This window comes from Podarcis tiliguerta, assembly GCF_965153285.1.
Source record: "Podarcis tiliguerta genome assembly, chromosome: 8".
NCBI classification, from domain to species: Eukaryota; Metazoa; Chordata; class Lepidosauria; order Squamata; family Lacertidae; genus Podarcis; species Podarcis tiliguerta.
In genome coordinates this window covers 48426804-48450217 of record NC_139541.1, presented here as the reverse complement: position 1 = coordinate 48450217, position 23414 = coordinate 48426804, and the positions used below count along the sequence as shown (strand labels likewise).

At 42.8% G+C, this 23414-nt stretch overlaps 1 protein-coding gene across 1 annotated transcript; it reads right to left on the bottom strand.

Annotated features, from left to right (window-relative positions):
- Positions 1 to 2137: 2137 nt before the first annotated feature.
- Positions 2138 to 20974, bottom strand: PLA2G15 (phospholipase A2 group XV). The gene is made up of 6 exons (XM_083452713.1): positions 20287 to 20974; positions 11252 to 11408; positions 9398 to 9516; positions 8168 to 8266; positions 7257 to 7481; positions 2138 to 6631 (listed from the first exon to the last, which is right to left on the bottom strand). The coding sequence occupies exons 1-6, from the start codon at positions 20453 to 20455 to the stop codon at positions 6120 to 6122; spliced, it is 1281 nt and encodes a 426-aa protein (XP_083308839.1). The 5' UTR covers positions 20456 to 20974; the 3' UTR covers positions 2138 to 6119.
- Between the last annotated feature and the right edge of the window lie 2440 nt (positions 20975 to 23414).

Below are 23414 nucleotides of genomic sequence, written 5' to 3'. Positions count from 1 at the left end.
AAAACAGTGTCCAAGGCCAGCCCAAGACATTTCACAGCCTATAGCAAAGGACAATATGCCACACCTGCCCCCTGATTCCTCATACGGAAGCTGACTAAACTGGCAAGTGAATCCTATTACAATACTGACAATAGAAAAGTATCCTCTGCTGCAGTGGTGGAAAACCTCAGGCCTGGGGGCCAAATGCAGCCCCTCCATGAGTCTCTACCGCACCAAGTCCTGCCCCCCCCCCCCCGCTAGTTTTAATGTGACCTTGAACTCTGATAATGTATCTGGCTTGCCAGGATGGATAATAGAGCTAAGCATAGAAACCAGGTAAAACTCTCTTTTGTTGCTTTGGTCACTTTTGCATCTGGTCCCACCCACCACTGGCATGCAACCCTTGGAGGTTTCCCAGTATAGAATGTGGCCTTCCAGGGGGAAAAGTTTCCCCAGTTGCATCAGAGGGCAGCAAGATAATTGTGGGGGTACAGAACAGGCCATGTGGCACCCACAACTCTGTCCTCCAACAAAAGGGTGCAGTGGCATTTGGCGAAATTGCGGCAAGGGAAGATGGCAAGCACCTCAGCTGCACAGAGCTCCTGCAAACCACCAGCATCAACTGCACTACCTGGCTGGCCACACACCGCCAACGCCATTGTCAGTGGGGAACCAGGGGTGCTCAATGCAACAAGCAGGGTGGCTACACAGAGACCCCAGCCTCCCCAGCAGCGGGCCTCAACCCCGCCAGAACCGGGAGCCCCCCACCGATGGCCAAGTGGAGCTCGGAGAATCATACTGCATCACCAACCAAGTACATCACATAATCCAGTATATTCTAGAAGACGAGAGGAAACAATGAGTCCACTTGGAGAGAGAGACCATCGAAAACATCCCCACAACAGCATCCCCACTTCTCCAAAACAAACTAAAGAAAATCCCCACAACACAGAACAGGTTCACACTGTCCATGCTTAAAGCATTGAAGGGAAAGTAGGCAAACTATACTCATCTCCACTAACCCACCTGGCCTATCACCCACTATTCCAACACATACCTTAAAACTTGGTAAGCCAATGGCCTACACTGTCTAAAATACTACTACAAAAACAACAAACCCATACCAACACAATAAATACACATGGTCAACTACATGCCTTCTTAAACAATCCAGCAGTAAAATCAGCAGCTACTAGGCCCTTGGCAATCTTCGAAAACCTTCTCCTGACAGCAGAGGGACACAGCAAAGGGATGGGATCCACAATATACAAAATACTGCTCCAAAATCCCACAAACCCCCTTGACACAATCAATGGGAGAATGGGAGCATGACATAAGCTATGAAATTAACCCCATCCAATGGACTTGAATGTGGTCTAAACCTCCCTTTAATTACATATCACCCAAAAGAAGGGAACTCGTTAACATCACATAAACTGGCCCGGATACACCTAGGAACCTCACCAAGATGTTGGAGAGGCCGCACCTTCAAAGGCACATACCTCTACATGTGGTGGGAATGCCCTAAAATTCAACCCTTCTGAACAGCAGTCCTACAAGAGATATGCAAAATAACTAAACAGATATTAGAGCTCACCCCAGAAGTAGCCCTACTGAACATCTTCCAAGATCATAATGACAAAAGTCCATGGTGACCCCCCCCCATCGAAACACTGACCCCAAACCTCCTTAGCTTTAGCAAAGTTCCTTCATCATGTGCCCAGAGAGTGCCTTCATCATGGTGCCAGCAGGCCTATTCTCAGTTGCTTTAGGAAAGCAGAGCCCTAGTTGACTCCTAGTGCAAGAACTGTTCCTGCTGCAGCTGTGTTGAGTGTATTTCATATTATGTTCCCTAAACTTGTGTTTTTGTTAGTATGGCTTTGTTGTACCTGTAAGTCAATCTGTTCTCTGTCCTTGTGAGTTGCTTTGGGCATGATTTTGAAAAGCGGCACATGAATAAACCTGATGGCGACCCTTCAAACCATGCACAGGTAAAGAGTGAACCAACCAGCTGCCAGTTGGGTATTGTCCATCGCCTACAGTGCCCTTCTTTGTTATGAGCTCTCTGGGAAAGGTCTGTAAACTGCATGCTGTAGAGGAGATGGTTGCTGTTAAATATTCTGTGTTTGAAAAGCACAAAAGAGAGGCACAGGAAACATTTAGCATTTGATTCACTTTATTATGTTATCAAAGTATGATAATCAAATTGTCAGAAATCTACTGAACTCATTCACACAAAGAGGAAGGTGTATAGAAAAACAACAGGCCTTCCCAGGCAGTGTTCTATATTAAATACTGTTAAGCAGAGAACAGCAAAGTAATTGCTCAGTCCCTGAATTTTTGAACACCTCAAATACTATGTACTCCACAAACTAGCTTCATGGCTAGAATTCTTGACTTTGGCCTGCAAACTCCGTTTCATTTATTGCTCAATGGTGAAATCTACTCTTTCTAGCAGAATCACATAGTAGCCCTAAAACCTTGCAGCAGCAGCATCTATCTATCTATCTATATTTTAAGCAGTTGAAGTTCCATCCAGCACTCTCTACATATCAGTTGTAGTGCATTTGGTCCTTAAAAGTATTTTGGCTTTGGGGAGGAAAGTTGCAGGGACATGAAAAATGAACACATTTGTAATAATTGGGGATACCAAGAGATAGCGTGAAGAGGCAAGCTGTTGGAGAACGTGTCTCTCATGTGCTTTCACAGACTGACAGCAGCAACCAGAACCATCGTGCCCAGTCAAAATCAGGATCATCGTGCCCAGTCAAAATTTGACTTTGAATTGTTGATTCCCAAGATAAATAGAATGCTTTAAAACTCTAGTTTCAAAAGCAGTTTGAAAGAGGGACACAGACACATTGTTGTTTGGAAAATGTGAGCTTCAGGAAATTAATTGCACAATTTGTGGCTCCCTGGCTATGATCTACAGGAAGCTCCAGTTCAATCAGTACTTCACCACCGAATTTATGAATAACCATCATTCACAATGTTAAATGGTGGATATAAATGGCAAAATCTAACCCAATATAGCTTTTCCCATTCTGTTATCAGTTAAAGGATAAAAACATAACAAAAAAGCCACAATACGATACAAAGCCAAATATAGAAGAGAAAGACTGTAAGACGGTCATATAACCAGAAGAAGCCCCAGTGGGACAGCTAATGATACTTGGCCATATTTAATTTTACAGCAGGCAGCTGGCACAAGCATTGATAAATAAACCACCAATGGCCTGGAATCAACGACGGGAGGCAGGTGTATGAGATTGATCAGAACAGATGAGAAGGGAGAAATGAAGAGGTGACATTTTGATTGCACTAAGTATTAAGAATGAAATGCAGGTGGGACAGAAGTATTACAGGGCACATAAGAATGGGGCTGGAAGTCACAGCAACAGATGCCAGTTACCAGCTACAGCTGGACAATATGATGCAAGGCCAAAGCATGGAAGGCACACATACAGTAGGAGCGCACTCTGAATATACATGTGGCCTTTGGTTTAACCCCTTAGTCCTCATCCCCAACTAAACCTAAGCCTAAGCACAAGTAAATCAACACATTCTTGTTACCTTCACCTCTATCACTCCCCCAGCCTGGCACCCACTGTGCTGTAATTTAAATTGGATCCTACTCAGGAATCAGAGACCTGTGCTTTTGCTTATGTTCCACTGTTAAGTGCCATATGTATGGTTAGCTCTATATGAAGTGTAAATTAGCAAGTCTCTGAAGATCTGTCACACTCGTTTCCTGTTCTCTGCTGTAACAGTCCTAACCATTAAGGCAAGCCCTAGCCTTCAGAATGTTCCATGAAAGTGATGTTGTACTGAATGTGGATTTCCCTGTGAATGTGTGAGGCCAAATAGTAAGAAATAACTCGGCAGGGAAAAGGAACCCAGTGTCACCCACATGGACCCAGCCATCTACATGGCACCAAGCATAATGGTACCTTGAGGCCATAAGCTTGATATGGGTAGGATAGGGAGCAACAGACAAGGTGGAACCAATCTTAGAGCTATAATTAAGTATAGCATCAGTTTAGCAACTCAGATTTGCAATCAGAAGCATTCCCAAATGAAACTTGCAGCTACAGAACAAACAGAAGCAGAGTGATGCTGACAATTCAAAGACATGGCTTGAGAAGGCACTCTCAGAGTGCAAGGCATAGAACAATGTCTGCTGGAAACTTTCAGAGGTTATGTTATTGCCATGCCCACAGTGATCACCAGTGGCCTTGTTTAAAATGGTTACTGGCATTACTGAAAAACAGGAAATTGGATGAACAGGATTGCACATTCCATAAGGCAATAAATACTTTGATAAATATTTTGTTTCTTGGAGGACCAATATTATGCTAAAACTCCTACAAGGTAGCAATACACAATCTATAAAACCTAAAAGCTTGACAGAGACTATATAAAAATGTTACACCATACCAGTAACGGAAAAATATACTTGCAGACTGTAAGCTACCACTGCAGATTCTGTGTGATCTCATTGTCTAGTTAGGAAAAAGTCTGAAGATTAGAAAAATATGAATGGTAAACGTGTCCACATCTGCCGCTCTGTGCACTTGCTTACTAAGAGGTCAGGCTCAGTGCAAGTTCCTCAGAACAAAATTCAGATTTCCAGGTCACTCTTACTCTCAAACTGGAGTATTTGGCACAAATCTCAAGTCAGCCCCCTATTACAAGTGTCCCTTATGGCATCAACAATTGACATACCACCCCCTTTTGGGTGCTTTTAAAGTTTCAACCCAGGGACTAACCAGACATAGATAACGATGCAGCAACTCGTATCCCAAACGTATACTGAGCTCAAGGCAGGAGAGTTGTGCCATGTTGGCTAGACACTTATGCTGGTTAGTTAACTGAGGAGATGGTCACAAGCTGTTCTCTGGGTGGGCAGAAGCAGCAGGAATGAATACTAAACCATTTGCTCTGGAAGGAGGGATTGTCAATAGATGGCCAACCCAGCAGCTAACAGGCAATTAGAGCCTCTCTTTTTTTGCAGTCTGCCCAGCACTGCCTCAGATGAAGGTTGGTGCTTTTTTACGGGCACTTCCTGCAATTATGGTTGCACATTACACTCCTGAATCAGGAACGTGAGCAGCTTTGCCCCATGCCATTTTGTTCTATGGTACAAGGCTTGATCTTCCATAGGGGACAAGGAAATGGAATTTGGAAGAGGATTACAGTACAAGAAAAGGAGACTCCAACGAAACATGACAACCAAGTTACAATACCAAAATTTCTGGGAAGAGTTAGCTTTACTATCAGCTCCATCTTTAAGAAGTCTCCAGTAACAAGAACAGTTTAGGCTGTTATTTTGCTCTACAATGCTAAGCGTTGCTGGAAGGCAGCCTGTGTTTTAGACACTCCAGATCATGGAAGGAAGGCATCTGGCTAAAATAGCACTTGTCACAGCACTGGCTTCTGAACAAAGATTGGCAAGTACTCTAGAGACAGCCAACTGATCACAACAAAACAGAGACCATCTCCTTAATATCTACTATGTCAATTCTTAGGTCTACAGCCAACTGGAAATCTCCAAGTTACAGCAGTAAAGAAAACCTTGCTGTCTTCAGCCATTGACCTCCACCTTGCTCCAGCAAGGATCAAGCTAAAGGGTTCAGCTTGTGCTAGAAAATCTTATCAGGAGCTCAGAGACATACTGTATCTTCTTCATGAACAATACTCATCTGGCTGGATGTCACCAACTTAAATAAAACCAAATAGCTGCTGCTGGGACTTCACTTAATACTAGCTTCCCAGCTGGGAACAATGACCCAGTACTTGTGACCCTTCAGAAAAGGTTGTGTTATTGTTCTTTTCTTTATATTACAGCTCATCTATGCCCTTCCCCACATCCCAGAGAACAAGCGCAGCACATTCTTCACAAAGATGGGCACTGGGATTGCACTAAATACAGCTGGAATGAGCTTTTGTATGTAGGACACCACAGTGTGTTATGAGCACTAATCAAAGAGACAAGTGATCATTAATTGACAGCAACATTTCCAACTAGGCCCAAACAAGTCAAGCAGGCTTTAAATAGGGTTGTCCAAAATAGCCATTCTTCCTCCCTGCCTTAAAAGGCCCTTCAAGTGTCATGTCAGAAGAGGGTATTATGCATTGTGTCATGAACCAAAGAGAACTTTTTTTACGTAGGAAATTGTATTGGCATCATAGAGCATTTCAATGTGCTCACTCCCTGGAAGCTCATAGAGTGTCACATTCTGTTTCTGCTGGCCCACCCACTTCTGACACTGCAAGGCACTTCGCAAATTCACTGTTCCATCACCATCACCATAAAAGATCTTAGGATCCTTGTCTGGAAAGGTGTCATAGAAGAATGACTCTGGGGTCTCCACCCCAGTACCATAAAGACAGTGTATGCGCACCCCTGGAGGAATCATATTGTAGACCAAGGATTCGGTCTCTGTTCTCATGAGCCAGCCATCCTCAAAGCCAATGTCTGTATAAAACTTTTGGTAATCCTGAATAGTATAGTTAGCAAATGGAGTGCTGACAAGGATCTTCTCTGGAGACCAGGTGTAGTTGTAAGGGAGCAACCAGCTGGTTGACACTGCAGATCTCTGCTGGCCTCTGATCTTAAGGGAGCTGATGACAGGGATCCGATTATTGTCACCTGAGGCATTAAAAGTATTATCTGGTTAGTGATCACATGTTGTCATATAAACCCATAATCCAGTAGTTATAAACTCATGACACAGACCAAAACTAAAGTATAGTTTGAATGTTGTCATTTTACACTTATTAGGTTGTACTCTTCAAGCCCTGACATGGAGGGCAACAGTAAAAATATTTTATGCCAAAGATGGCATGATCCAAAGAAAACTACTGCCATATAAAACTGTCATACAATGTAAATAACTTCATGTAATCTAAAGACTTACCTTGAGAGATCGCTTGATGGTTTCATAACAGATAAATATATGACCTGCTATCTAAGGACTCTGCCTCCCAATCTTTAAAATTAGGCAGGAGTTAGCTTTGAACAACATCAGTACTTAAGACCATCAGTAGCTTCCCACAATTATAGAATCCAATCATCCTGGAAATTCAAAGATTGTTTGTCCTCCAATGCCTGTTTTGGGCTGGCTCTCTTCAACCAAAAGCTGGTTTCAGGATGAAGACTGCAGCTATTTATTACAGTAGTACATCTAGATGTAGCTAAGCATGTTCAAGTTGCACCACAAACCCCTATCCCTTTTTATGGAGCCCCCCCCCCTCTGCAAGCTGGAGACATTTACCTGATGCTAGAACACGTAGAGTTTTTGCCACTCCTCCCCATGGGGCACCAAGTGAAATGAAGTCCCTTATGTATTTGTCTTTCCAGTCTTGAGGCTGATGGCTGAGGAAGTAGAGAACATACATATTCCCCATGCTATGGGCAATTAAAACCACTGGTTGATCATATTCTTCATACATTATCTCTATCAGCTTCCGGAGGGCCACAAAATAGTCTGCATTCTCATCTAGAAGGAGGAAGGCAGATAATTTATCCCATTAACTGAATGAGCTTATTAAGTATCTCTATTGTCATTTTATTTAAAACATTTAACACTGCACTGAAAGCTGTATGTAGAAGATCATGTGCACTGTTTTGGATAGGTTTCCCCCCATTGCCCACAATTCCCTAAACCTTTCAGACTAGCTCCCCAACATTCAAGACAAAAGTCTCTCAGGTTTGTTTGTTTCTATGAGTCTAAGTTAAAAGAAAGTGTGTCTTGATTGTATAATCTGACACAGGCTACAAAGAGAATGATTTTGTTCACACATGCACGTACACCACTTGACTTCTGCATCTCAATGACTGGGAAATGAAAATGTGAAATGGCCCCATTAAAAAGCACTGATTTGCATGGATGGTGGGTGACTTTAACAACACCCTGTATCAACATCTACCCTCCAGGATTCCAGCACAGCTCTTCAGTAACAATTTGGCTTGTTGCACCATCTTGGCTGTATTGAAGTAGAAAGGTCACCAAGAGTTGTTTTTAAACAACCCTGTAACTATTTAACTATCAGGTGACATTCAGGGGCTAAATAGGTTGAACTTGTAAGCCTTGGGAAAACTTGATTACCACAAACTGTGTGTTTGCATGAGCCACAGTTCATTCTGCTCTATAACCCTAATCCCAATAGATGAAGATTTATTTACTTGGTGCCTTCCGCCAATCATAGGGAGCGCCTCTAATATCTTCATCCCGTTGGTAGCCCAAGTCCACTAGAGTCTGCACCAGTGTATAGAAGTAGGTACCTATGGCCAAAAGAAGAAACTGAATTGCAACGATACTGCAGGCCCAATTAACACTGCCCTTTATGTAACGTTAACATTTCAGGGCCTTTTAAAGCCAACTCCCATATTGGTTACAACATGTTATCAGTTAATTTGTTCAAATTAATCATTCTTCAGTTATAAACAATTACAGTGTCAGTTACATTAATCAACAATTCTGAAATCACAATCTGGAGATGACATTCATTTTCAAGCCATCTGGGACAAGATGTTCCAACAACTGTTCATTCCTGAGTGGTCAATTTGCTCTATGTTTTCATCTATGAGGGTACATGACTACAGGAAGAACCTAAAGAACCTATATGATCACAGCTGTTGGAAATGAGCACTCAGAGATGGTTGTCAGTTCACCTTTGACGCAGTCTGGTTTTGTTTCACTTAAATTTTCTCTGACCTAATACCAGGTGAGATGGTACTGACCTTAGCAGCTGGTAGAGTATTGAACTGTGTTTCCATAACTAACATAGTTTAACATGGTTGCTTCTATCCTGGGCTGAGCACATTTCCACTCTGTTGCCAAGGAAGTGAAGGCTGAAAGTTAACACCAAGGGTGAGGGCAAGAAATGCCATCTAAATAACCCTGGCACTATGGGGGCCTTGTTATTTCTGTTTCTGATATCAGACTTGAATGTTACATTTACTACAAGGAAGAAGCCTTCTAAATCAAATAGACTGCACTACAAATGGCAATATGTACATAGGCAAGTTGGGGAACAGCCATAGCTCATCATATTCAGGTAGGGCTAGGAGAGACACTTGTCTGAAATCCTAGAAAAATCCTGACTCAGTACAAGGCAGCTTACTATGTCCCTTCCTAAATTACATGCTTGGGCCTATGTATAATACAGATTACTTCTTTTCCCAGCCTTCCAGTCAGACAAGTGTGAGCTCTTTCCATAAAATTCAAACAAAGGCACACAGAGAATAAATCTCAGGAACTATTCTCCATCTCTGGAATTATTGTGGTTTTTGTCCAAGGACATTTAGGGGAAGGGACTATTTTGCAAGTATGTTTCATGCATATATATTTGAGACTTGACACTACCACTGACAAGAGTCTGAATGAGATCAGATTAGGTGAAAAATACATACCAACACTTCTTTTACTAGGGTCAAGGAATTCCAAGGAGTAAGTCTGTCCAAATCCAGGAACTTTGATATCCACCCCCTCTGGTGGCCCAGTGGATCCACTTGTTCTATTGTATACTAGCCTGGGGGAAAATATCAGTATCAAGACCAAAATTTGAATGGGAGTCTATACATTTGAATTATCAGGTACACAAAAGGTGCACAACAAATGGACTTTGAAAACTTGTTTTCTGATGCACACAAACATACACTAACTAAACCAGTAAGGTGTTAAGTCCAATCTGCAGCATACTCTAGACTTCAGGTCTACAGGGAAGAGATAAGCTTTCTTTACTAATATAGCCAGCCATAAGTAGAGTTTTAGCAAAAAGGGTTAAGAGACTGGTAAGACAACTTTAAGTAGGTTATTTCAACAAAGCTTCTCAGACAGACTTAATATAGCATAAGAACAATATCCACTTAGCTGCTAGGTACTATCTGAAGCAGCCCAGTCTAATAATTGCAAACAATTGGTTGGCCTTGTTCCTGCTGCTATATAGTATCCCTCTTCCTAGAGCTCTCGCTTCCTCCACTCCCTGTAATGTAGATGAGTTCCAGCATTGCCTTAAAATGCACCTGATGATTTTGGCTAATGTCCTCAACTTGAGTGCTGGACATATGTTTTTGTCATAAGCAAATAAGGTAATTAATCATTCTGCTTTGACTGTTCTGGCAGGTAAGTGGAGAAATGTTAACCAATGCCTTAGTAACATGAGGTCTACAGACTTGTGTCAATAAGACAATGGATGTAATATAGCATTTGTAGTGTTTGCTCTTTGAGAGACCTCTGAGTCCAAGGAACCATTTAATTTATCATTAACTCATAGTTAACATTCTGATACGCAATACAAGACAGCAATGAAGTGTTAAAAAGGCATAATGCAAGTTGAGTAACAAGCAGATTCAAGGATAACAGTTTATTCATGGGGTCACATGGAAGACAGAGCAAACTTGTTTTCTCATGTTTAAGAGGATAGGACCCAAACCAAAGGCTTCAAGTTACAAGAAAGGAGATTCTGACTTTCTGACAGTAAGAGCTGTTTGACAGTGGAATAGACTCCCTCTGAAGGGGCAGACTCTCCTTCTTTGGAGCTTTTTAATCAGAGGTGGGATGGTCAGCTGTCATGGATGCTTTAACTGAGCTTTAACTGCACAGCAGGGGGTTGGACTAGATGATGCTTGGGGTCCCTTCCAACTCTACAATTCTATGATTCAACAGCTATTTGAACTTTTATGTATGCAGGTAGTATTTCATGACTGGATTCCTGCCAATTTCAAACTACCACCTTTTTGAATGCTGGCTCAATTCCTACAGCATATCAAGCCACAGTCTTCGCTAACAAAATTTAGAACACAAACCATGTGAGTAACTGGGAGGAAATCACCATGAAAATTGTTCCAGAGGGACAAGGGTGGAACTAAATGATTCTCTGTTTCACACACAATCACATTTCCTATACTGCAATGGGAAATTGTGAATCCATGGCACATACACATATTTTGCACTGTTTGATTGATTGTAGCCTAAACCTGCTGCCAATTACTGCAGTTTCCTGCTGTGGACATGTGTTCCTCAAAAGTGACAAACTGCATACAGACTTCATAGTTTTCTGGCTGCTACACATAATAGCCGAGCCAGGATTTGAATTCTGATCCTACTGACTTTCCCACATTGCCTTCTGAGTGGTTTGGGATATCAGCTTGAATGTCCCTAGATCTCATACAATTTGGGTACTTCTTGCTACTCAAAAAAGAATCAAATTATTTAAGTCCCATTTTTACACAGAACCGAGTCCTTTTAACAATGCTATGACCCACCTGATATTATCTATCCAACAGTCAATGATAACAGGAAGCAGCAGTTCTAAGTTGAGCCACAATGTGTAGTAACTTTCTGTCTTCTTGGAGCAGAGGTAGTGCACCACAGAAGGTTTGTCCAACTTTGCTTCTAACTGGTTACCCAAATCTCCCGGCACTGTAACGGTAAAAGGAAGGGAAGAGTTACATCAAGTGGTGTGGTTTTGCTCAGGCATTTTTACTCCCACCCCAAAGCTACACTTGGTTTTAAAATGCATTGAGGTTTTATTACTTAAAAAATGCTACACTCTGTAAAGCAATTGGAGCTCTGTGGAGAAATGGCCTCAGCACTATTGTAAAGTAGCCTGGAAATTACTCAGTCTCCAAGCCTGTCGGCTGACCTGTAAGAATTATCACACTCTTGTGATGCTTGATATTCTAAGAAATGTAAATACTTCTGAGTTCAGATTATGTTTGGTGGGGGAGAAACTTGTTATCTCAACAAATGGGAGTTAAATTGACTGTTTCAAACTATTTTAGCACACTGTGCATTTTTAACTATGCAAGGAAAAAAGTGCCTTCAAAATTATTATAAGATTTTGCAACCGAGAGTCCTTTCATGGAACCTCCCACCTACATTACACAAAACCGATTTGTCAGCTTATTTATCACAATTTTTGTTTGCTTTATATTTCCCACTATTATACACATCAACTGTGCTTTATGCTACTTTTATGCTATTTCTGACCTGAAGGAAAGGAAGAATGCAATAAAGATTCACAATTATTTATTTATTCATTATATTAATTAAATGTATACGGTATATCACCCTTCACCCAAGATCACAGAGCGGTTTACAGTATAAAAACACAAAACTACACAACATAAAAACAAAATGAATTCTATAAAAAATGTTAAAGGCACTTCTGCATATGCAAGACAGTCCCTCCTCCTCATGCCCCATCCCTTTCATCAGCAAACATTTACATTGCCCAAAGCAAGCATCATTCATGTCAGATTGGATAGAATTTATGGAGAATGGAATTCAACAGTCATGAAACTCGGTTTCTTTTCTCAGCACAATGTGATATATTTTATCATCTCAATTGCTTCTGAAATTAGGTTGAATGAAACCTGCATGGACAAGTGTATTTGGCATTGCTTTGTATATACACCATTACAGACACTTCCCTCAAAACTGATTATTCACTTAATATTGAAAATGAATACAGGAACTTAATATAAGGAAATATGCTTGTTTCCTGTAAAATAGCTGCTAAATAGGCACTTCTTCAATATAAGTTTGCATTTCCATCAAGACTATGATAACTCCATTAAATGAGTTAACACTTTTTTTCTCTTCATTTACTTTTCACTAGCTATTTTACCAAAAAAAAAAACACATTTTAAAAAAAATATTTGTTACATGTTCCACAAATCACTCCTAGTTCATGTCTGGCAGGTGCAAGAGCTCCCAGCAACTTAAGCCATGTCAGAAGTTAGGCTGCTGTAGTCTGTGGTCTCTGAAGCTTCTGGAAAGTCACCAGGGCAAATATGCCTTAAGTATCTCTTCACCGCCCACCACCTGACATATGCATCAATGGATGCTGACTAGCCAGCCTGCAAGGCAACCCTCTCCTAAAAACCATTTTCAAGGTCTCATCCTCAGATCACGCGCCAAGCAGTTTGACTGCTTTCCCTATCTGTTTGCTACTTTGACTCAGATGTCTACCCAGGGCTGGAATAGTCATGTATTTACTAATAGTACTATTCTTAGAGCAGACAACAAAAAAGTAGATACAGAATTACCACCCTAGCAAAAACATTTTCTTTCCAATGTTGCAATCTTGAAGGTTTTCCCACCTAAATAGAAACTATATAAACCAAAACTAGTTTCAAGGAACTGAAGAAAGAATTGACATAAATAGGTGTGGGGGAATGGATGGAGCTACCATTCATTAGGCATTTAAAAATCTGGTACAATTAAGTGTCTTAAATATTTGCACTTGGAAACTGGCTGGGGATTTAGAACTTGATTCACCCTCCCTCTGCCTGTTATAACATGGATTTGAGCATGTTTTCTTCATGGTGGGCAGTTCTCAAGTTTTCACCTCTAATTCCAAGAAACAGGACTTTATTTTTGCAGCTTCTGTTTCCCAGGAGTCGTGGAAAAGTCTCCCGTAACTGTTGAACAAGATGAAGAGTTTATAAAACCACTTACAATTCAGGGTTGTTTATTTTGCAAGAAGCTTCTATGTTATAATTAGGACTAGAAGGGCAGTCACATGATGTGCAGATTCCTCTGAAGAGTGCATGAGTAAACAAACCCTGCCACAGACACCCGGCTGCCAACCTGAGTCAAACAATGGAGTAGGAGCTTAAGAAAATGAATACCCAAATAGCTTTGTTTAGGGCCAAACTACATCTGACAGTGACAGACCAGGGTCTAAAGCAGATCCCTGATCAATTGTTATAGAGGATTATTTGTATGATTTAAAGCACAGAAATGTCAAGTGAGTGCTGAGCCCTTCCTGTGCTCTCAACCCCGCATTCTAACCACTTGTTCTCAGTGTTTCATCTTGCAGTAGCAATCTAAACCTCAAAGTTAAAAACAGCTGAAATGAAGCTAGGGAGGGAAAGGTTAAGTACCCCAGCCCAATTCACATCTGGCCCACATCATATTAAAACTTGACCATTGGCTGGCTTCTTAGGAATTGTACGCAGTCAACTGTAGATTGTGTTGCATTGCTGTCGCGTGTAGTTTGGCCCTTAGGTTCTTAAGAATTTTAGCAAAAAGTCAATTCAAACCCTTTGTAAGTGATCTAGCAAACCAAATCTGATCCTAAAATGTACTTGCTTAAACCCCTCTCAGGAATTAATGTAAATGAAAAGAAAAACAACAAAGCTGAACGGTTTGCTTAAAAGCACTGAAGTTCTTTTAAATAAGTAGTACATAGCAGAATGAGCAAAGAGATCCTTATGAATGTTTATAAATACACTACCCTTGATACGAGTCCAACCTACTTGCTTACCCAAGAGCAAAGCTTGCGTCAGTTAGTATAATTTGTAGCAGCAGTTATAGACTGAAAATTGTATTGTTTCAAATGAATGGTATCAAACTGATCTGGATCTACATAGATTATGCACTAATGTGCTGCAGCAAGCGTTTATTTCCAGCTGCTACAAAGCTTGGCAATGTAGTCAAAAGTCTGAAATACTTGCCTATCAGGCATTTTCCTTTATGACTAAAAAACACTATGTCCAAGCATGCTGCCCTGTGGCAAAAATTAAAAGAAAATTAAAAGCAGATATTCTTGAGGTCCCCCTTCATGGATCACTGCCTTGCCATGGAGAAAGGGCTTCAATAACTCTAAGAAGCTATGAGCTATGCCGTGCAGGGCCACCCAAGATGGACAGGTCATACTGGAGAGTTTTGACCAAACGTGATCCACCTGGAGCAGGAACTGGCAAGCCACTCCAGTATCCCTGCCAAGAAAACTCCATGGACAAAGACAACAGGCATATAAAAGTTATGACGCTGGAAGATGAGCCCCTCAGGTCGGAAGGCGTCCAACATGCTACTGAGGAAGAGCGGAGGACAAGTACAAGTAGATTCAGAGCTGATGAAGCGGCTGGGCCAAAGCTGAAAGCACACACAGTTTCAGATATGCCTGGAAGTGAAAGGAAAGTCCAATGCTGTAAAGAAAAATATTGCATAGGAACCTGGAATGTAAGAACCATGAACCTTGGTAAGTTGGATGTGGTCAAAAATGAGATGGCGAGAATAAATATTGACATCCTGGGCATCAGTGAACTAAAATGGACGGGAATGGGCGAATTCAGTTCAGATGACCATCATATCTACTACTGTGGGAAAGAATCCTGTGCTGTGGCTATACATTAAATCATGGGGCAATCAGTCAATAATAACTAACACTGAAATTAATCTTCCTAACAAGGTGCCACAATGCATCTTCTGTACCTCCACCTGCAACTATCTCTATGGCTAACTGCCAGTTTGAGAGGCAATGATTTAGTTTCAAAGAAGGAAGAGCAGACCAAGTGGATCACAGAAAGCTTCTTATCCTACTAAGTCAAGTAAAGAGATTACAATTATTCAAGAGAACGGTGATGGCCAAGAAGCAATCACCAAGTAAAAAAGAATGTGGCTCTACTCCATAATACGAGATGGGCATGGTTGTTTATGTAAGCAACCTGCTACAGGAACAAATTGCACTTGCATGCGTAGGTTATAGATGATAGAGATAAAACCTATGCAAAGACAGGAACCCAAAAAACGAACACAAGTAGTTATGCAGTCTCTTGCAATATGAGCAGGCAGATCTTTGACCACAGTCCAAAGGCCAATTTACATTTACTTTCATCTTTTGAAATTCACCAGTTAAGCATCTGGAAAGCCCTAGGGTGAGGAAAGAAGCAAAATATTAAGAGGATTGCTGTTGGTTTCGTTTGCTTTTTAAGTAGCCCATTAACTACTCATCCCTAGTTGATGCTTACACAAACCTATTCGACCTATATGGAAGTGAGAGCTGGACCATAAAGGAGGCTGATCACCGAAGAATTGACGCTTTTGAATTATGGTGCTGGAGGAGACTCTTGAGAGTCCCATGGACTGCAAGAAGATCAAACGCATCCATTCTTAAGGAAATCAGCCCTGAGTGCTCACTGGAAGGACAGATCGTGAAGCTGAGGCTCCAATACTTTGGCCACCTCATGAGAAGACTCCCTGGAAAAGACCCTGATGTTGGGAAAGATGGAGGGCACAAGGAGAAGGGGACGACAGAGGACGAGATGGTTGGACAGTGTTCTCGAAGCTACAAACATGAACTTGACCAAACTGCGGGAGGCAGTGGAAGACAGGAGTGCCTGGCGTGCTCTGGTCCATGGGGTCACGAAGAGTCGGACACGACTGAACGACTAAACAACAACATTCGACCTATGCATTCGACCTGACATTCAGAAGACATCTTAAGGCAGCCCTGTTCAGAGAAGTTTTTAACGTGTGATATTTTAGTGTATTTTTGGTTTCTATGGAAGCCACCCAGAGTTACTGGGGAAACCCAGCCAGATGGGCGGGGTAAAAATAATAAATTATTATTATTACTATGCATATAGGAACTAACCAAGACAATTAAAAAAGAGACACAGACAGCTTTCTGGGGTAGGTCGTGGTAATTGTGTTTTTTTTTGTCGTCGTCCTACCCCCACAGCAATTCCCAAACTGACTTGTGATAACATAAGACATTTTTTCTACCCAAGTCAATTTAAATATGTCAGTGTGGTAAAATGTCCCAAAATGAAGAAGTAGGACTATTATCTGTTTCCCTGGACTGGGTTTTGTTGCTTTTTGGGAGGAAGGTTCGACTTGGAAAACCACATGGTATATTTCTTTACCCCAACAAGTTAACAATGGACAAAAGGAAAAAACAGCTAAACAGGAATCTATAGATTTTGTGGAATTTTTTGTTGCTGATGTTTTTCATTTCACAGGTGTTTTGCAGCACAAAACTTGTAAATAGTAAATGGCTTAAATTTAGGGAAACGGTTTACTAACCCCACCTGCATGACCATCTCTACTTTTCTGGAGCTGGCATGCTGAGTGGCCCTTGTCCCTCATGCAACACAGAGAGCTTTTAAGCTGTGTCTTGCTTGCTGGTCTCTGAAAGGCTCTCACACAGGTGCCGGGTGGCTCCCAGAGCCAGTGCAAGATCTTCCCAGAGCCCAGTAAGCAAGGGAAAGAGCTTAAAAGCTCTATTCATCATGGGAAAACCCAACACAGAAAGAGCGTTTAAACTCTCCACCTTGTGTCCATTTAATTGCAGGGGATTGGACACAGATGATCTTCAGGGTCCCTTCCAACCCTATTATTCTGTGAGCTGCGATCTGCATGCTGGCCAGCCACCAGGCACATAAAGCTGTGATTGTGCAGGTTCATAAGTTGTGAGCTGATTGTATTGCATCTGAGATCAGACAGTCATGGGAAGACAAAAAAAATAGTAACTGGTGTGTTCCCAATTCTGATAGAAACAGGAAATTAATGCTCCCATAAACAAAGGACCAGGGTGTTGTTTATATTATTTGAATCTTCATATAAACAAGATATGTTAATTGCTATCTGCTTGCCCATATTGGATTTATTAGCAGCTGCATTAAAGCCCCATAGTGAGCATCTGTCTAGCACATGACTTATTTTAACTCATTTATTTCTCATGTGGCTGAAGCCTGATATTAGATCTGCAGATATTTCACTGGTCGCTTTATCTCAGTTGATGCTAGCCCTGGATTAAATGTCAAAGCACATTGTTTAGCCTTTGTGGAAAACAAGTAAGAAGAGAGAGCTGGTAAAGGTTCATCTCCATAAAGAGACGCATAGGCAAACTGTTTGCCACTCCACGACCTCAGAAATTCACACATGTAAATTCATTTCATTATTTGATTCTGTTAATCAGGTCTCAATATGACATATCGTTTTAAACAATAGTGAAAATTATTAAAAGATTATCAGCCTTTGTCTCAATGACACCATAACAGCTAACCTCTGCTTTTGGCTGATCGCAATGCAACACTTTAATGAGCTATTTATTGTTTCTATTCTGTGAACACATACCTGCATGATTAAATTCTGCAGTAGTCAGAACACTGCCTACATTTAATCTGTCATTCTGCTCTACACAAATAACTGAAGTACTATAAATAAGATTATGTTTCATTTTGAAGCGGGTCAAGATCTAGTCAACAGGCAAGGTTTCCCAATGCCAAAATAAACATAGTTTACGCTTTTAGATGTGTGTATTTCTTACTTATAAAACTACAACAATTTGTGTATGTCAAGAACACAGTTTGGTGAAATCCATGGACTTTATGTTAACTGAATTGAGCTCATTTAACAGAGACCTATGCTGGCTTCTGATTCCCTTTTTGCTCCCACCCCTGCCCCCAGAGTATATTGTATAAAATAGAGTAATTCTAGAAATTCAACAGCTCATAAAATACTAAGAAACACAAAATTCCTCCTTCCTGGTACTTCTACTATTGGTAGAATCTTTACCAGATGAACTGCCACCACATGCTTTCTCAGGGAATACTGGTTGCACACAACTCTTCTAACACTGTTCTTAGGAATAAATCCCATAGATATTAAAGACACTTACTCCCTGGTAAATACCGGTATGTGAAGGGTTCCAGGCAGTGGGATGTTAGGCTTATAGATTATTCACTATTGGTTTTATCCCACAGCATAAGAAAAGCCATAGTTTTTCTTTAATATTGGTATCAGGGTTGGCATCTCTGTTGTAAATATTTGTTAAAGCTAAATGTCACCAATAATAAATAAATGTCGCTTAAGCCAAATATCTGGAGAATCAAATGAAGAAAAACACCAGTAACCTGCATAGGACTACATCACCTCCTGTGTTATTTATCCATTTAGTCTAGGTTGTATCCTATTAGGCCATACAGAGTAGACACTGAAATCAATGTACAGTACATTACTAACTTAAGTCCAATGATTTTCATTTACTTGGATACAAACCACATTGGCAGGAAGGAGGTTAAAGTTAACATTATCACAGTGGTACATAGATGTTAGACTAAGTGATAGTGAGGATGCAGGGTGGAATGTAGGAAGCTGCCTTATGCAGTATCAGACCATTGGTCCATCTAGCTCAGTACTGTCTACAGTGATTGGCAGCAGCTCTCTACAGGGTTGGTCAGGGAACATTTCCAGTGATATCCTGAGATGCCAGGGATTGAATCTAGGACTTTCTGCATTCAAAATAGTTAGTTGCTTAAGATCCCGTGTGGCTTGGAGGCACTGGGCATTCTGGACATGATGGCAGCATAAGTCTGGCAGGCCCCTGGCGGACTGCAGGCCAGTTAACCCTCCAATGCCCTGTACAAGTGTACTCATCTGCCTGCCCCCTACACATGCCTGCCTGGGATAGCATCAAGCAATTGGTTTCTCCAAGTGAGAACAATGAAGAACTAAAATGTGTACATTTCCAGTCTAGACTAACACAGCCTTTAAAATCCATCATGTTTGGTGGTTTTAATCCCAAGTCAGACCATTAGTCCATCTAGTTCAAGACTAGCTACACCTAAGGTGGTGGTGGCGGCAGCAGCTGGCTTTCCAAACCCAACCTGGAATTGCTGGTGACCTTCTTACTTAAAGCCACAGAGCTTACTGCCTCCTCTCAAAGCTTCTCCCCAGGCTCCCTAGTCCCCATAACTTTCATCCTAAAAGACAAGCAATTCCAGAATGTTTCAAGCCATCCTCTCCCCCTTCACTCTTAAAAGTCCAAAACTCAGGTCACTGTGCGCTTGGGCTTGTGATGCAGCGGGGACTTGGGATCCGTGAGACTTTCGGCCACAATTAACCTGTTAGGTAAAGGTAAAGGGACCCCTGACCATTAGGTCCAGTCACGACCAACTCTGGGGTTGCGGCGCTCATCTCGCTTTATTGGCCGAGGGAGCCGGCGTACAGCTTCCGGGTCATGTGGCCAGCATGACCAAGCCGCTTCTGGCGAAACAGAGCAGCGCACAGAAATGCCGTTTACCTTCCCACTGGAACGGTACCTATTTATCTACTTGCACTGGCATGCTTTCGAACTGCTAGGTTGGCAGGAGCAGGGACTGAGCAACGGGAGCTCACCCCGTCACGGGGATTCAAACCGCCGACCTTCTGATCAGCAAGTCCTGATTTTAAAAAAAATCAAATGCAAACATAAGGCATGAACAGAATAAGCCTGTATATCTTCCCCCACCCAATAAAGCAGAACTTACTGCTTCCTCTCTGGGCTTGAGGGTGACCTCCAGTCTCCCCACATCCCCCTTCGCCCACGTCTCTCCACATCGCCGCCCTACCCTGAGCCCATGAATAGCCAGGGGGGCTTTTGAAGGGTGCCTCCCCCCTCCCCAAACCCCACGGAAACTTCTCGTCCCAGCCATGTGGGGGGATCTGTAGCCCTAGCAACCTTTCCTCACAGGTGCCCGTTTTTTCTCTCCGACCCCGACTCCGCCCCCCGGCCAGTCCTTACCCAACACGACCGGGGGGCCGGGGGAGCTCCTTCCTCTGCGGGGCAGGCAGCAGGCGCCGTGGGGCGAGCAGAAGAGCAGCAGGAAGAGAAGGGCCAGCGAGGGGAAGGCAGCCCCGTCCGGGAGGAGCCGCTTCCTCCGACCCCGCCTCGAGCCGGCCGGCCGCATCATCGCCTCAGCTCATGCCCCTCCTGGGAGGAGCGAGCCGCGAAAGCGATCAGAGTCCCAGTCCCGCCACCGCCGCCTCGAGACAAACAAAACGGCTCTCTCCCCTCTCGAGCTTCCTCCGACCGCCGGAGCCTGTCAGCTGAGGCGGCGCGCGCGGTGCCAAAGGGCCTATATAAAAGCGGGGGGGGAGAGAGAGAAGGCTAGCCAATCCGCTTCTCACCGGCTGCCTGATAGCCAATGAGAGAGAACTAGGCGTTCCGGCGCTCCTCCTATTCCTTCCCTACCCTCGAGTTCAGTGCGGGAAGTTGAGAGCGGAGATGTCGATTGAAAGAAAACAAACACACAAAAAACCCAAGACGTTGAAGAAAACACGACCCCCCCACTTTCTTCCCCGCGGCCGGGAGAGACCAATCGCAGATCGAGCAGATCCGCTCCGTCTCAAAGCATAAGAGTTGCATATGCTGCAACTGTACAAGCGAGGACGGGTGCAACGCGGTTTGTTTTACAATGTCCACCCACTCGTCTCCGGATCAGGAACCGGTGGGTGCCCAGCTTTGCAGCTGCCAGTCCTCTTGATCATGGACAATGCTGGCTAGGGGATGTTGGAGGATACCAGCACTGGTGCCCCCATCCCTGCCGTAACAGAAGTGCTCCTGCTCAGGACGCTAAATAACAAGTTTTAAGGAGCTTAAAGCGGGCTGGGCCGGCGGGGGCTTCTTTTCTTTCCTTTTCATAATAATAATATAATAATAATATCTTTATTGTCATTGCCCCCTTCGGGGACAACGAAATTACTTGGCTGCTCCATAAAAACACTAATTAAAAGAAATATAGTAAAATACATAAAACACCAATTAAAAAAATATAGTAAAATACAGCAAAGGAGATTTGATGACTTTCAAAGTCCGGGCTTCCCATTCAGGGCCGAGATCGCTCTGGAGAAGCAGCTGTTCTTAAGACGGCTTGTTCTTGTCTTCATCGTCCTGTATCTCCGTCCCGACGGCAAGAGCTCGAAGAGACAGTGACCAGGATGCGATGGATCTTTTACTATGTCCAGTGCCTTCCTATGGCACCTTGTGGCGTAAATCCGCTCTAAGGTGGAGAGTGGGCAGCCAACAATGCTCTCTGCTGCCTTCACAACCCTGTGCAACCCCATCCTGTCCTGGGTAGTACAGCTTCCGTACCACACACATAAGCCATAAGTAAGCACGCTCTCAATGGCACAGTGATAGAAGGCAAGCAGCAGTTTCTGCGGAAGATGGTTTTTCCTTAGTATTCTCAAAAAATACAGTCTCTGCTGCGCCTTCTTCACAAGCCCCCTTGTGTTGACACTCCAGGACAGATCCTCTTGTAACTCAATGCCCAAAAATCTGAACGTTGTTACCCTCTCCACACAGACCCCATCAATCAAAAGTGGCTGGACATTGCTCTTCTGTCTCCTAAAGTCCACCACAAGTTCCTTTGTCTTCCTTGTATTTATGAGCAAGTTGTTTCCAGCTGACGTTCAGCATTCTGTGAATACTGAATGTATTGGGCTGTTTGGGAGGCAAGCAAAAGGCATTTCAAGGACACATTTCAGCCTGGCAAAGACCGTAAAGGAGGGTGTGAAGCTGGTGAAGGTGCAGCGTGGGAAGAGTCCCATGGGCAGATGCAGAGGCTCGGAGTAATGTATTTGACACACATACCCAGACCTGTGGTCCCCCCTCCCTTCCATACATAGGTGCAAGGACTTTTCTGTTATTGTCAGAGTAGTGAAATTGCATTTTTAAAGGAGCTGCATTCTACCTTAAGGTAAAGTCAGCTCTGGGTGTGACTCAAAAAAGTATTTAGGATGCGCCTAAATACCACGGACATCAGTTTATCATATTTCTCTGTGTGCCTGATCACAGTGTAGGAGTATAAACCCATTCGTAACCAGTTCTGTACTGTTTCCTGGAAGCCAGATGGGTTCTTCCCCACCCACATCTCTCTGGGTTCTATTCCTGCCCCCAAACGCCACTTTTTCCTCCCCAATGGAAAATGAAATAATATTGATTCATTCATTCATTTTATGCAGCATGTGACTTGTTTTATAATCTGCTTGCTGAGCTGCTTTGTGTTTAACTAGCAACAGATAAAGTGGAATCCGTTGCACTTTTTTTTTTTTTTTTGGATGTTTTTGTCTGCTCTGTCATGTGCCTGTGCCTTGAATGGGTCACTGATAGCTGCTAATCAGCCAAGAAGGCCCTTGCCAAGAAAAGCCTTTTAAATGACAAGACTCTGTATCTTGAGTTGAGCAAGAGCTATGCCGTTGTTAGTGGAGTCAGAGGTGAAACTGCAGCATTGGACCAGAGTAAGCACACCCTAATTTGTATTTGGCAGACTGGCAGGCAGGCAGACACTAGTCTTTGAATATTCAATTTATTAAATTATATGCGCTTCAAATGAAAAATGAAATTGAATCTGTGGAATCGTGAAAGAGGTGGGATGGTTCTCTGAGCATGCAAGTTTGCAAAAATCCTGTTGTCACAGGAAGAATCCCATGAATATATTAAAGAAGGGAATGCCATGAGAGACTACCTCAGCCCCAAAGACCTTGCTTGTTACCAGTGTGGCCTCTGCCAAAGACAGAACAGGAAGCAGACCTTAGAAGAGGTGGTATGGTGTAGAGGTTAAGGGTGTCAGACTAGGACCTGGGAGAGCAGGGTTCAAAGCTCCCCTCAACCTTGAAGCTCACTGGATCACCTTGGATGAGTCACTGTTCTCAGCCTAACTTAACCTCACAGTGTTGCTGCAAGGATAAAATAAGGGGAGGGAGAGCCACATGCGCTACCTTGAGCTGCTTGAAGGACAGGTGGGATAGATATGCTATAATAAATAAAATAAATAAAAGATCTAGCTTAGGGGCCCCATGCTGACTCTTTGTGAAAGGGGGAAAGGGAAAACCCCACTGAAATGTAGGGTGGGCCAAAGAGATATGAGA

Excerpts from the sequence above, each read along its gene's own strand:
- PLA2G15 (XM_083452713.1), bottom strand. The coding sequence starts at position 20,455 with ATGATGCGGCCGGCCGGCTCGAGGCGGGGTCGGAGGAAGCGGCTCCTC. Across the intron at positions 11,409-20,286 it reads CGGCCCCCCGGTCGTGTTGG|TGCCGGGAGATTTGGGTAAC; the intron begins GTAAGGACTGGC and ends TTACCGTTACAG. Across the intron at positions 7,482-8,167 it reads TGATTGGCGGAAGGCACCAA|ATGAGAATGCAGACTATTTT; the intron begins GTAAATAAATCT and ends TCCTCCTTCTAG.